Raw genomic sequence first — 15,029 nt, 5'->3', positions numbered from 1 at the left:
TGAATGTCTGTGCTGATAAAATAATTTTAGAAGTAAAACCAATCTTGCATTTGAAGGATTTCTGTCTGAGCAGCAGCAGTGAGTTGTACTTCCTAATCTCGGAATGATATATGAGAAAATAGTCCCTCAACAAGTGACGTTTCATGTGATGCAAGGTTAGTTTTATTTCAAACATTCAGCATGTTCACATTCTTAATTGTTTGTTGTCTTGGTTGTCTTGCGTAGCTAATTACTTGACATTTTCCCACTAGGCTATTTTTGAACCTTCTTGCTTTCATGTTGGATGTTATTGCATTCTGAACATTCTGCCATTGCCCGATGTTTTTTTAAAGTCATAGCCTCACTCCATCGGTCTTTCTTTAAGTTTTAAATACCCCAAGTGGAAACCTACGCTACAATGTCTGTGTGTTTTAAAATATAACTGATATCGAAACAGAATAGACAGATCATCTCACCCAGAAGAACAGATGAAGCTTTACTGAAATCAGGCAATGTCCACTTTATGTTCCAAATGAAATAGGCAAGAAAAAAAATATGCCTAACTAAATAAATATGGCCCTATAACCACTTATGTTCATTCTACAAGCATAGACTGTACAATCACACTGTTTTTGCAGATGTAGGTAACAATACTTAACAATATATTTTATTTGAGTAGTTAAACCGCCAAAAAATATTATTTTTCGTCACATCATCCGCTCGATTACTCCACACGTCTCCAATACTCTGTCTCACTAGGAAATAAGGTAATATGTCCAAAATTCCAAACTGTCTCTTTAAGTGGGGTACAGTTAGATAAAACTTATCTATTATGTATTTATTAATGCACAAAGTTATACATCAAAATGACATTTTCTAATGGTGGAGAGGGAGCTGCATAAAATTAAAGTCTGGTTTGATGTTAATAAATTGTTGCTAAACACAAAAAAAACTAACTTTATGATATTTGCAAAATGAAAAGTACAAAATCGTGTACGAATTATGCTCAATAATACACCACTAGAAAGAATCTTTGAAAATACATTTTTAGGAGTAACTATAGACCATAATTTAAATTGGAAATCACACATAAATAAAATTAAAATAAATTATCCAAAGCGATCACAATTATATACTTTTTATTCTATACAACTCACTGGTAATGCCCGACATAACCTACGGTATAGAGGCTTTGCACCGTCACGTGACCCCTATAGCAACGGTAACTACGCCGCCATGACACCGGGCAACACTATGTCACTGACTTCAGCAGCATCGGAGAAACATGGGCAGGTTTTGTTGTGTATTTAGTTGTTCTAGACGCTCTGAAAGGGATAAAATGAATCGTTTCTTCACTGTTCCTCTGGAAATGACTCATCAGGATCAAACAAGGGAATTATCGAAAAAAAGACATGGATTATGGCTACAGAACATAAACCGCAAAGAGATTTCCAATGGTCCCATCAAGACACCTGAAGTTTTATCAAGGTATTTGCTCTTTAAATAGTTTCATAGTTTATTTAATGAAAGAAGCACATTGACTGAACTAAAATTTAATTAATTTATCCAGGAAAACCCGCACTAGTTTACGATTCAACTCTGAAAATCATGCTCAAAGTAAACGATAATCTGTCAAAATCTTTACAGAACATGTTCAAAATCCAAAATCCAAAAGAGCCAATATGAGCTCAGAGGCACAACCACGTTTATCAAAAAGAAAATTAGAGCAAACATAATGAAATGTTGTAAATCTGTTAAAGGGCTGGAGCTGTGGAACAACTGTACAGAAAACCTAAAACTGTGCCCCACGCTCTTTCACTTTATAAAGGAGTTTAAATGTTTAACTCTGGACAGATACATGAATTAGGAGACTTCGTTTGTGCTGTAGAACTTTGTTGTACTGTTACTGATTTGTTTGTTTCCTCCTGCTGTATTTTTGAAGATGAACTGATGTCAAGATGAAGCTCTGATAAAGGAATAAACAGTAAAGGCATAATAATCTTAAATTCAGCCAACACCTTTTCGGTCTGTGTATGTTAAATATGACTATCTGTGAATTAATGTCAAAATATACCTGTGACCCAAATAAATAATCAAATCAAATCATTTTAATTAATCAAACTGTGCACAATATGTATAATTCAGAAATCCTTTCACGAGCTACTTGGAAGGGGAGTGAAGAATTACTGGTAATGAAATGTTAAATCAGTTCTTTCTGCTCAGATTGAGTTAAAATAAAGATCAGATTAAAGTCTAATTTGCGTGACACAGCTTCAGACAGAACAGTGCATCTAGTTAGCTCCACCCCCACTGAGAATGTTGATGAAAATGTTTAGTGTGTTGTGTTTTTTGGATATTCTGAGATATTAATTCACTTTCCCCTCCATTTCAGAATTTATATCTTTTTGTTTATGCATTTTAAAGATTCTCCTGAGATGTTACAATGTCAAAAAAATGTCTCGAAAAACAAAACATTTATTATTATCTTTATTTTAATACAAAGTTTGCATACAGAGGCTTTGGCAGATCATATGTAAAACAACACCGCCACCTGGTGTTCAGAGTACACACCACACAATGTAAAGCAACGCAAGAACACAGACGACAAACAGTTCTTTTCCTTGATTAAAACACAACTCACAGGCCACGTCTCATTTCTCTTTCCTCGCTTCCTTTTTTCTCCTCGATTCCTCTCCTCGATTCTGCAGGAAGAGTTGAGGAAGAGGAGACAAAGCGAGGAGAGATGATCTAAACTCCTCACTGACACCGATAAAGTTTGATTCTTTTCTCTGATGTTTGCTCCTGAAGCCTCGGTCACGTTTACTCCTCCATTCTGTCATTTTTTTTAAGGACAACGCTTAATATGACAGCTGAAAAATGGAGGATTAAAATGTGGAATCAAGGAGAAAAAAGTGAGGAAAGAGAAATGCGACGCGGCCGTTTTGATCACTGGCTCGGATTACGATCACAACAAAAACATTACAAACTTATTCAAATGGAAGATTATTGATTTAAAAAAAAAAGTAATACAAAGAGAAAAGTGCTCAAGTTGAAGAGTAAAAAAAAAAATTAAAATACAAAATAAAGTTACAGAAACGGAGTACAGGATTTCAAATGTGATCTTTTCGCAGCAAACTTTGAATGTATGCATTTGTCAAATTAAAAGTGGTGATGTAATAAAAGTATGTGTGGTTTTTAATTGTATTATACACTCAAACGTACAACCAAGATTAGACTAGGTTAGTTTATGTTAATTATTTTAACATAAGATTTGGTATTTGGAATAAAAATTATGCAATAAAAATGTAATCTACTTTGAAAATATCCAAGAATCTGAAGGAACATGAATACCGGGCATACACTGTGTGATGTTTCTGATGGTTTTACTCAGCCCCAACTCAAACTGTACGACCAAATCTCAAGATTTAAAAGTTCACAGCTCACGATTCATGTTCTCACACTGTACGAACGACTTCGACACTGTGAAACCTTCAGGACAAGGGACTGGATTCAAACAGGTTTGCTCTTCTTGCGACCTACGATTGTAGATCTGGAGCTGGTCCTGAGGTATTAATCCAGGGGTGTCCAAACTTTTTTCATCAAGGGCCACATATCTAAACACAGGCCAAGCAGAGTGCTGATCGAGGGCTGTAAACTGGTGCTCAGTACAGTGAATAAATGAAATATGTGCATGTTTAACATGTCAGAATGAGCCATCAGACTTTATTCATGCTAAGATCCTTAAAACCACACACTAAATATTAAATATTTGCTTTATTAAGGGAGATTTTCAAAAAATCTTTCAGTAAAAAATTTTTTTTTTTAAATTGATGCAAGGTAATTTGGGTCAATTCACCTGGAAGCCTGAGGGCCAAGAAAAATTTGTCTGAGGGCTGCATTTGGCCCACGGGCCATAGTTTGGACATGACTGTATTAACTGGTTCTAGTTACCTCATGTAAACTACACAAAGCATGACACATGATTAAGTGAAAACTCGATCCCAAAAACAGTGGCACGAGTAAAAAATCGTCTCAAACAGGGCCAAAAAACCCACAGTGTACGTCCGGCTTAAAGGTTACTAAAGGTGCATTGCGTAACTTCTCTAGCTAAGGCTCCGTCAAAAGCTTTTTCCATGGAGATGTTGTTTGTCTACAATGTTTTCACAGTTTGGTGTTAAACCTTTATATTTTCATGGAGATTAAACCAGATCAAGTTACAGGTCAGATCTGCAGAGACTCACAGTCACAATGCCTGTTCTGGATAAGAAATTTAGACAGTTGGTTCTAACTAAAGGAGCAGTGTCAGGACTTTATAAACTGCTCGATAGTTCAGGTGAAACCCTCAACACTAAAACACAGTCTCAGTGGGAAAAGGATCTAGATTGCATTTAAACTACTGCACAATGGAAACAAAAAATCTCCAAATGAGTGAAACTTAGGCTGATCCAACTTAAAACATTACAAAGAGCATATGTAACTCCAGCCAAACTGAAACAAACAAACAAAACAAACCCACACTCCTTTGAACTTTGCTGGGGTGAAAATGACTTCACATGACACTGCCCAGAGATTCATGCAGTTTGGAATCAAATAACTGAAGCTGTTTCCAAGTGACTAAATCGAATCCGTTCCTTATGTCCAGTTTGTTAGGTTACACATCTGCTCAATTTTCAATAAAAAGTCAATACCAAATTATCAATTTTGCCTTTATAGTAGCAAAAAAGAATGATTACGATTCATTGAAAACATCAAAAACCAAATTATTTCTCAATAAGAAACTGGATGCATGAATTTTGTGATGTCTTGGTGATTATTAACAGTGATAAGAAGATGAATCTAAATGTTAAAATTGAGCAGTTTTGGATTCATGTCTCTTATTTAAAGTACACAAAGAAGTACTACAGAAGAATAAAAAAAAAAAAGAAAAACTTATAATTTCTCTTGATACTCCAGGAATTACATAGAATTTTGAATAGGAAGAGTAATAGTATTTTGAATCTGGACTGGCCATAACTGTAATTGTAAATTGTGTTCATGTGACATTAAATATCAGTCTGGCTGCTAATAACTAAAACTAAAACTTTGCCTTGTCTTGAAAGGAGAAAATATAAATAAAAAAAACAATGCCTGTTTTTCTAGGTATTTTTGAACTATAAAACCACCTGTAACTGAGTAAGGTAGATATATTTTTAATGTCGTACTGTGGAACATTCCAGACAGAGAAAAAAAAACAAAAATTAACATGTGGCAGATCCTCAAGCAAGAAGTTACACAATGCAGCTTTAAAAGTCCTATGTTATGCAAAATGGATTTGTGATCTTTAGGTCGTGTTATGATGTTGTTCCCTCGTCAAAAACAGACCTGGAGTTGTGTTTTGTTTCATTCACAAATGCTTGAGCAACTCTTTATTATTAGTTTGTTTACATCTCCAAAGCTCCAAACGCTCTGCTCCACTTTGTGATGTCATGAAGTGAGAGTTTTCAAGTGAACAGCTCCTTTTACATTTGGGCCCGGTCAAGCAGAAGTAAACAACAAGGCCAAAAATTCAAGTTAATGCATCTGATCTAAAAATGTATTGAACAGATACATATGTACTCTAGTTTATGAAACTGTTGACCTTTTTTCTGTACCATTTTTGGTTCTAAAGTTCCATACTTTTTAAACAGACCATGTATGAAACATGGAACAAAAATTATTTCCCAAATTTCAAAGACCTGCAAATCATGTCAATAAATGGATGTATTTCATCATATCTTGTGTTATTCCATCTTTGAACTGTTGATGATTTTTTATTTTGTTTTATGTATTTAAAATGATAAAAATTTGCTTGGAAGGACTGACATATTTTATAGAAATAGTTTCCTTTCATTTTGAAGTAATATTAAAGTATTCAGAAAAAAAAAGTTTCCCTCCGTTACCACTTGATCAGACCCTTTTAGTTCAGAAGAGATTGTCAACTCCAAAGCTCAAATGATCCAAATGATTCTATTGAAGCTGTATGGAGTTTAAAAACACAGTGGAGCACTTTCATATGACATCACAAGGTGGAACAGAGTGTTTCCTGTTTGAGAGAAGATGAACCAAAACACAACTCCAGTTTTTGTGCGTTTGTGACGAGAAACAACATTATAACATAGATCAGAAAATAGCATACATAATATAGGCCCTTTAAAGTTCCATTGTGTAACTTTTCTCTTGCTGGTCTCCATGGAGATGTTATGAAGTCCCCTAGAATGTTCCACAGTACGGCATTAATTGTATGTCTAGCAGTTCTTTAAGTCTAGGTGTTTTTAGATTTCTCCAAAGATCCGACGTGGAACTTGCTGGCCCGTTTCCTTGGAGATAAATGCGCTTAAATATGCCAGAAAAGTTACGCAGTGCAACTTTAGGCCCCATATTCTGAATTTTCCTCATTTCAAATATGTGATTTTGTTTTGTCTCATTCAGTATTTGATCATTTGAACTCAAATTTACCCTTCTGTCCAAAAACACCACATCTGAGTGAAGATCCAAATCATAAAAAAGACAAAGTATTTCAAATAAAACATAACACAGCCAGTGCTCTATGTACATGTCCAGTGCAGTGAGGGGCAGGAGGAAACCAGACCAGGACCAGGACCAGGACTAAACCAGGACCAGACCAGACCAGGACTAGACCAGACCAGGACCAGACCAGGACTAGACCAGGACCAGACCAGGACTAGGACCAGGATCAGACCGATATGTGTCTGTACTTGTCCAGGTTTTTCCTCCGGATCCGGATCATCATCCCTCTGTTCTCTGAAAAAAAAAAAAAAAAAGACAAATTATTTACTTTACTTTACTTTACTTTATTATTAATCTCTCTATTGTATTGAGTCAGACATTCACAAAAGCTTTTCTTGAAAAAAAAAAAAAAAACTGTATAAAGAAGTGACTATGTGAGTGTGATATCACCCACAGATTTCAGCTCCAGTCAAATGAAGCTCATAAAGGCCTGCAGTTATAGGAGTGAATTTGAAACCAGACTCCACATTAGGAATAAGAATTTATTTTATTCCACAAAACAGTGGAATGAAAACCCCAGAATCAGCTCCAGTCCATTTATATTTACAGTTTATGAGAAGAACATATGTCAAGACTAACCATGAGCTCACACACACAGAGGCTCTGCAATTTCACATTATTTTGATTTTGATTGTGAGTCAAATATTTGATCAAATTACAAAGTTAGTGACACACAATGATTAAACAGTTAGAGATACAAGACTACAACTCTACACAACTCACCTTTATGTAAGAGATAATACTCCCTACAACTGTACACAACTCACCTTTATGTAAGAGATAATACTCCCTACAACTCTACACAACTCACCTTTATGTAAGAGATAATACTCCCTACAACTGTACACAACTCACCTTTATGTAAGAGATAATACTCCCTACAACTGTACACAACTCACCTTTATGTGAGAGATAATACTCCCTACAACTGTACACAACTCACCTTTATGTAAGAGATAATACTCCCTACAACTATACGCAACTCACCTTTATGTAACAGATAATACTCCCTGATAATACTCCCTACAACTGTACAACAACTCACCCTTATTTAACAGATAATACTCCCTACAACTGTACACAACTCACCTTTATGTGACAGATAATACTCCCTACAATGGTACAACAACCCAATCTTATGTAATATATAATACTCCCTACAACTGTACAACAACTCACCCTTATGGAACAGATAATACTCCCTACACCTTTGCTGTAGGGAGTATTATAACCTGTTAGACAGCCCTCAAAAGTGCATGTTGCTTTAGACAGACAGATGAAGTGACCTCTGACCTTTGTGTCTGTGCACACACTTCTTGAAGCAGAGTCGTCGGCTCACGAAGTTGTTGTTGTTTCCTCCACAGCCTGAGAAGATGAAGCTCTGGCACCTCCTGGTGGCAGAGTTAAAGTAGTACCTCCTGTGTGCCTCGTCACAGGTCCCTGCGTCCACGCTGAGCTGGCACTCCTCTGACCAGTCCACTTCTGCAACAAAACACACACACACACACTTCAATCACAACTCCTCTGCAGTTTCACACATTTTAAACATGTTACACTAGTTTCCTCTTGTTGACATTCTGAAGTTGTATTTACACGACTGGTCAAATGTTTAGAACATCGTAATTTTTCCAGTTATTTATTGCAATTCAAGTCGTGCAAATCTAATGAAGAGCTTGAAATGGCACAAAGGTAAGAACTGAAAATGAAAAGACAGAGATTAAATTAAACAAAAAAAAAAAAAAAGCTAAAAGATACAAAACACAAGTCCAATCTCTGCCAAAACTACCTCAGGAAAAAAGAACATGACGGTAAATCTTGAAAACCTGAAATGTCCAGCAGCAGCACAGTGTCCAGACTTAAACCCCATCGGAGCTGGTTTGGGATGAACTGGACTGAAGAGTGAAGCAACCTACAAGTGCCACACATTTATGGAACTTCTGCAACAGACTTGGGAAGAACTTTCAAAAGAATATTTGATTTCTATTGTAAAAAGAATGAGCCACGAGTGTGTTCAGCTGTTATATCTGCCACAGGTGGACAATTTCATCAATCAAAAGTTTAGAATAAGTTTTGGTCAACAGTAAACAGTAAAAAACTGGAAAAATGTGGTGTTCTAAAACGTTTGACCAGTAGAGCAGAGTAGGGATGTAACGACGTCAAAATCCCTCGATATGATATTTTCACGATATGCACCTCACACTTTGATATTAATTGCAGTATTTTGTAGAGGTTTACAAAATTGTGAATAAACTACTTTTTCCTTTTGAAAGTCTTGGGAAAGCCTTGAAAAGCTCCTGTTATAATATGAAGAATAAAGATTTCAAAGTGCTTCATAACTGTTACTTCTTCATGTAGTCTGCACTGACAACAGCAAAGGATCATGGTCTATGTAGTTCCCTGTGTTTTTAGTGACTGTTGCACCATAACAAGGCAAAGTCATTCAAAATGCTTTACAGAATAAGAAGGAAAGTCATTAGAATCAATATAACTTTTCTTGTAATTATTACACATTATTGTTACATCCCTAGTTTAGAGTGATTCGTACATGTCTGAGTCATCTTTATTCTCCTGTTTTAATGACGCCATTTTGACAATCAACCCCAGATTTCTCCTCCGCCTGTACACGCCCACTGTCACGTACACATTTCATTCTCCAGTTTGATTTTCTCAATCTGTGATATCTGTGATTTTGGTACAAATAGTGTGATGTGCAGCTATATGTGCATCCTCTGATCTAGTGTGACGTGCAGCGATCCACAGGAAGCACCCACATTTACGGCCACGTCAGCTCCCACTGGACACCACAGTTTTCTAACGCAGAAGTCACCAGATTTGTTTGTTTGTTTGTTTCTTTTTTTTTTTCATTAAATGAATACAAAAATCTGAATTAAAACAAGAGTTGTTCAAATAAAATTCCATGGTCATATGATTGACCATGATATGAAAATTGTTCCAACAGTCCAAAATTGAAGTTTGCAAGGGACTCTCAGGAGCTCTTTGAATTCTCCCATAGTTCCAGAGTGTGAAACACAGTCATGAGGATTCAGCACACTGAGCCTCCTAGTGGCCAGAGTGAGACATGACCTCTGCATGATGGCAGCGCAGGGCAGGGCTCACTGAATGCCATTGAATTCTTCATCCTTGGTATCACTTCTGAGCAACTCCACGCAACTTCGCTTGTCACTGGAGTCCAGGCTTTGTCCTCCAGTGACTTCCAGGAAAGTTCCACCGTGCACCCGCCTCGTTGCCATGAAGCTGTGTTTTCTATTCCTGCTTTCTGCTAGTCCCTCACAAGTTTCTCGCTCTCTCCAAACTTTCTTTCTGCTGCTTGATTACCATTTTCTGCTGCATATTTCACTACTTGCAGCAGGACAGTGGCTTTTTATGCCGGAGACATTCACAGAAAACTAAACACAAGCCTAGAGCGCCCCCTCTCATCAGTCTGAAAATGTTAATATATAAGTCGCACTGGAGTATAAGTCGCAGGAAACACCCAAACTGTGAAAAAAGTGCCACTTATATTCTGAAAAATGACGGTAGGTGGCTCACTGTACATTATAAGGCAGAACTTTCTGTGTGGGCTGGTATCGTCCCAGAGCTGCTGGCGAAAGCCCCTGACGCAGTTTAGATGCTAAACATGCCAGTGCACAATTGTGTCTGGTTTGTGGTCAGCCCTGGTGCTCTGGTGTTATGTTGGTACAATATGGAAGGTGGAGAATGATGCACATGCATCGCCGCTACAGACTTTCAAGACAGTTCATCAGAGTCTTTCCTGCACCACATATTAACACTGAGCAGTGTTCTAGCCCAGATCTAACACAGGCGTGTGTAACAGACGTTCATTACTTCTTGATGGCAGTTTTGTTTTAAGTAATCTCAGCACAAAGATCTCCTTATGAGACACTTTACACATTTCTTCAACATGACGCTTGAATTTAAATCATTCATAAATATTACATCAAGTGTTTTGCCTCATTCGAGAAGGGAATATTACGACCCTCAGTAACACTTTATAATAACTACACCTTACTTAGCCTTAATAAAGCATGAACAAAGACTTAATTAACAATGAACAAATATTTAATTAATAATGATTCACGCTTAGTAAATGTTTAATAAAGCATAATTTGTCTTCACTTTAGAAAATCTCTCAGAAAGACTTAACTAACAGATAACAGCTGCCTGAATGATCATTGCATTGTATTATTAGTAAATCATTCTCTCATAGCTTATTAATCATTAATAAATGTTCAAATGGTTAGTTCATGAGTAATTAAGTATGAAATTATTATGAGCAACTATTTACAGCACAGGCAAATTAAGTCCAAGTGCTAATTAAGGTAGTAATTAAGTAGTTACTAAGCGTGAATCATTATTAATTAAGCCTTTGTTCATGCTTTATTAAGGCTAAATAAGGTGTAGTTATTATAAAGTGTTACCCGACCCTCAACCATGACCTGGTTGTTTAGTAGATTACTGACAGACGGTTGGGCAAAACATAAACACACAGTTTTAGAGGCATTAAATTTCATGCCCCAGGTGCGCATAATTCAAACATGTGTTTACCGGACCTGGACGTCCACTGGAAATGTTATTATTGTGTCGTCTGCATGTGCGGCTGATGTGATTTGGACTCTGTGGTAATAACGCAGATAGACCTTCTAAAGAAAAGGTTGGGGCGAGGTTTTATTACATCATATTATGATTTAAAATGTCATAGATTATAACTATAGCACTATATGTCTGCTTTAAAGTCCCTGTACCAGATTTTTCTCCATGTATTTTTCTCGCCCCAGTACAGATAAGTCCCCCGTGTACTGTCTGCGTCCAACTATAAAGTGTTTCATCAGTAACGAATCAGGAAACTGTGACAAGAAAATGCCGCTCTGGTCTCTAAAAGTTGTGAAAAGTGCTCATAAACTCATCACGGTGAATAATTACGACGCTCTGAATACGTAAGGTAAGTGAGGAAGAACTTTGGAGCTCTGCAAACCACAGTTTCAAATGAATTCATTCTGATTTTCACGTTTTAACGATGGTCAAAGCTGTCTTACCTTTGGGGTGGTGTTCTTTGGTATTATTGTGGACCTGGACCAGTGCTTCTGTCTTACCAGCTACAGGCGTCTCAGCTGGAAATAAATAATAATAATAATTTAAAAAAAATAAAAAAGGATGAGGAGTGAGAGGAGGAGACAGGTTAACCACTCTGCCGCAGTGTCTCACCGGTCACGACTGCGTGAGGCTCCGGGTCCGGCGCGGGTCTTTCTGTCGCGCGTGTCTGGACTTCCAGTTGTTCCAGTCTGGGAGCTGCTGAAGTATGTGCATTTTTATCTGGAAAAAAAAAAAAAAGTATAAAAAATTATTAAAAATCACCACTTGTTTTGGTTCTGGTCTAATCCTGTTTAAGACTTGGTTAAATTCTGGTTTAGTCCCGGTTTAGTCCTGGTCTAATAGTGGTTCAGTCCTGGTTTAGTCCTGGTTTTATCCTAGTTTAGTCCTGGTCTAGTCCTGGTCTAGTTCCTGTATAATCCTGGTTTTGGTCTACTTTAGTCCTGGTCTAGTCTTGGTCTAGTCCTGGTTTTGATCTAGTTTAGTCCTGATTTAGTTTTAGTGGTTCCTGGTCAGTCCTGGTAGTCCTGAAATCCTGGTTTAGTCCTGGTTTAGTCCTAGTCCTGGTTTTGGTCCTAGTCCTTAGTCCTGGTTTAGGTCTAGTCCTGGTGGTCTAGTCCTGTGCCTGGTTTTGGTCCTAGTCCTAGTTTTAGTCCTGGTCTAGTCTTGGTCTAGCCCTGGTTCAGTCCTGATTTAGTCCTGGTTTAGTCCTGGTCTAATCCTGGTCTAATCTTGGGTTTGTCCCAGTTTAGTCTAACCCTGGTTCATTCCTGGTATGTTTGTGATTTAGTCCCAGTTTAGCCCTGGTTTAGTCCTGGTTTAGTCCAAGTTTAGTCCTGGTTGAGTCCTGGTTTAGTCCTGGTTTAGTCCATGTAACAAAAAACAAAAACAAAATCAAATCTTCACTAATTCCACCAAAAATATGCTCTGGCCTCTGCTCACACGTTTCTTTTCTAAATGTTAGTTTGAATAATCTTGGACGAAGTGAAACTGTAACTAAATGAAGCAGACACTTCAATTTAGTGAAATGCACTTTTGGAAATTGGAAAAGACACAGATTTTGAACACATCTCGCGGTTGAAAATTGGTCACAGCTGATTTAACACCAAAACTAAAATATGCAGACTAATACAAGAGGACACTTCAGCTTCAGTCCGGGTTCAGACCTGCTCTTTAGACCTGTTTTAGTCCTGCTTTAGTTCTCGTTTAGTCCTTATAGAGTCCTGGTTTAGTCTTAGTCTTGTCAGTATTGTTAGTCCTTGTTTAGTCCTGATGATTAAAGCTGCACTGTGTAACTTTTGTGGAGGGTTCACCAACTGCTGGTTTCCATGGAGATGCCTTTGCTTTTCATGGAATTTTCTACCGCACGGCATTAAATACTACGACTGTATTTTTCAGACTATAAGTGGCTCCGGAGTATAAGTCGCACCAGCCAAAAAATGTGTAATGAAGAAGAAAAAAACATTTATATAAGTCGCACTTTTTGGGGGAAATGTATTTTATAAAATCAGAGACTAGGAACCGACATTTCCTGTGTAAAGTCAAGTTGTAGTAATAAGAATAGAAGAGAACAACAGACTGTTAACATCACATATGAACAGTTCTTCAGATAAACTATAACATAAACAACAGAACAGAACAAGTTTAACCAAACTCTCCATCTCACTCCAAATCACTAAATCCATTCAGTTCTTCATCCTCAGGACACACTTTGAAAAGCTCATTGTATTGCTCAAATATACAAGTGATTCATGTTTGTCTATCATACAGGATTTGTACTGGATATTTTATTTGGCATTAATAAAAACATTTTAACCAGCCCAACTTGCTGATGTGGTCTAATCTTGCTAATCTTGAATTCCTTTCTGCTTCTCTGTGTTTGATAGATCTTAAGAAAGCCAACGTCCCCATCATGTGAGATTTGCGGGCAAGAGCGGGAATTAAAATTCTGTCCCACACAGACCTCTACACCTCGACCTCCGGAGGTAAACAGAGCGCCGCTTCCTCTTCTGTGTCGCTGTCGTCAGACTCAGCATCAGTTCCAGTTAGAATTATTCGGGTCTTTCTGAATCTCGACAGGATGGTTTCAGTGTCACTGAAGTCCAGACTTTGTCCATCCATCCAGTGACTTCAGGAAAGTCACAAGTTTCTCTCTCACTCCAAACTTTCTTTCTGCTGCTCGATTACCGTTTTCAGCTGCAAATTTCACGACTTGCAGTTTGTAATCTGCAAAGTCTGATTTTCCTTTTGGGGGCATTTGCGTTCAGTTTTCTCAGTCGTCTTTATAAGTTTGTTTAAATGTTAAATAGTTCAGTGGTGCAGAAGTAATGGTGCGATCGACTGACATGATACAGACAGAACAGAGGCTCTTTCTGCAGGAGACATGTGCAGTAGAGTGAAGTGACAGTGGTACAGGAGGAACAGGAGCAGCAGATACTCACACACAAGACTAGAACCTCTCACCACTTCATTGTGAACGTTTTAATATATAAGTCACACCAGAGGAAACACCCAAACCATGAAAAAAATTGCCACTTATAGTCCAAAAAATCTGGTACATAAATTTCCAAAAGAAACAAACACTAATAGTACAAGACCAAGTTACAGGTCAGATCTGTGGAAAGGTGACTGCGCTGACTGTGAATGTGTTTTGAAGGTATTTTTGAGCAATAAAAATACATGTGCTTTACTGAATGCAAGATAGAAATGTACATTCCAGCCAAAGCAGTAACACCTCCATTTTAGACAATGTTGGTGGATCTTCTGACTGAAAAGTTGCAGAGCACATAAGTCCTGGTTCAGTCCTGGTTCAGTCCGTGTATAGTCCTGGTTTAGTCCCACTTCAGTCCTGGAGTAAACTTCAGCCCTAGTTTACACCATGTTCAATTCTGGTTTAGTCTGTGTAGAGTTTTGGTCTGGTCTTGGTTTTGCTATGGTGAAGTCATGATTTAGACCTGGTTTAGACCTGGTTTAGTCCATGTTTAGTCCTGGTTCAGACCTGGCTAAGTCCATGTACTATGTAGTTCTGGTTTACTCTTGGTTTTGGTTTAGACCTGGTTTAGTCATGTTTTAGTCCTGGTTTTCACTCTGGTGAAGTCATGATGTAACTTGGTTTAGTCCTAATTTAGTCCTGGTTAAGTCCCGGTTAAGTCCATGTGCTATATAGTTTGGGTTTAGTCTTGGTTCAAGTGAAATCACAATTTAGGTTTAGACCTGGTTTAGTCCTGTTTTAATTCTGGTTCAGTCCAGGTTTAGATCTGATTTAGAACTGATTCAGACCTGGGTAGTCCTGGTTTAGTTCAGATTTATTTCAAGTGAAGTCATAACATAACCTGGGTTAGTTCTAGTTCAATACTGGTTAAGTCCATGGACTATATAGTTCTGGTTTAGTCTTG

The 15,029-nt window shown here is 37.5% G+C and overlaps 1 protein-coding gene across 1 annotated transcript in view; it reads right to left on the bottom strand.

Annotated features, from left to right (window-relative positions):
* Positions 1 to 2,436: 2,436 nt before the first annotated feature.
* Positions 2,437 to 15,029, bottom strand: part of tfpia (tissue factor pathway inhibitor a) — a 114,039-nt gene continuing 101,446 nt past the window's right edge. Inside the window, 4 exon segments of the mRNA XM_020942064.2 lie at positions 2,437 to 6,759; positions 7,819 to 8,007; positions 11,580 to 11,654; positions 11,749 to 11,856. Coding sequence (XP_020797723.1) covers positions 6,692 to 6,759; positions 7,819 to 8,007; positions 11,580 to 11,654; positions 11,749 to 11,856 — 440 coding nt within the window. The 3' untranslated portion in view covers positions 2,437 to 6,691.

The sequence above is a fragment of the Boleophthalmus pectinirostris genome, unplaced genomic scaffold (genome assembly GCF_026225935.1).
Source record: "Boleophthalmus pectinirostris isolate CB_2022bp ecotype Guang Dong unplaced genomic scaffold, ASM2622593v1 HiC_scaffold_1, whole genome shotgun sequence".
NCBI classification, from domain to species: domain Eukaryota; kingdom Metazoa; phylum Chordata; class Actinopteri; order Gobiiformes; family Gobiidae; genus Boleophthalmus; species Boleophthalmus pectinirostris.
Note: the sequence above shows the minus strand (reverse complement) of the source record. Positions and strands in the feature narration are given on the sequence as shown.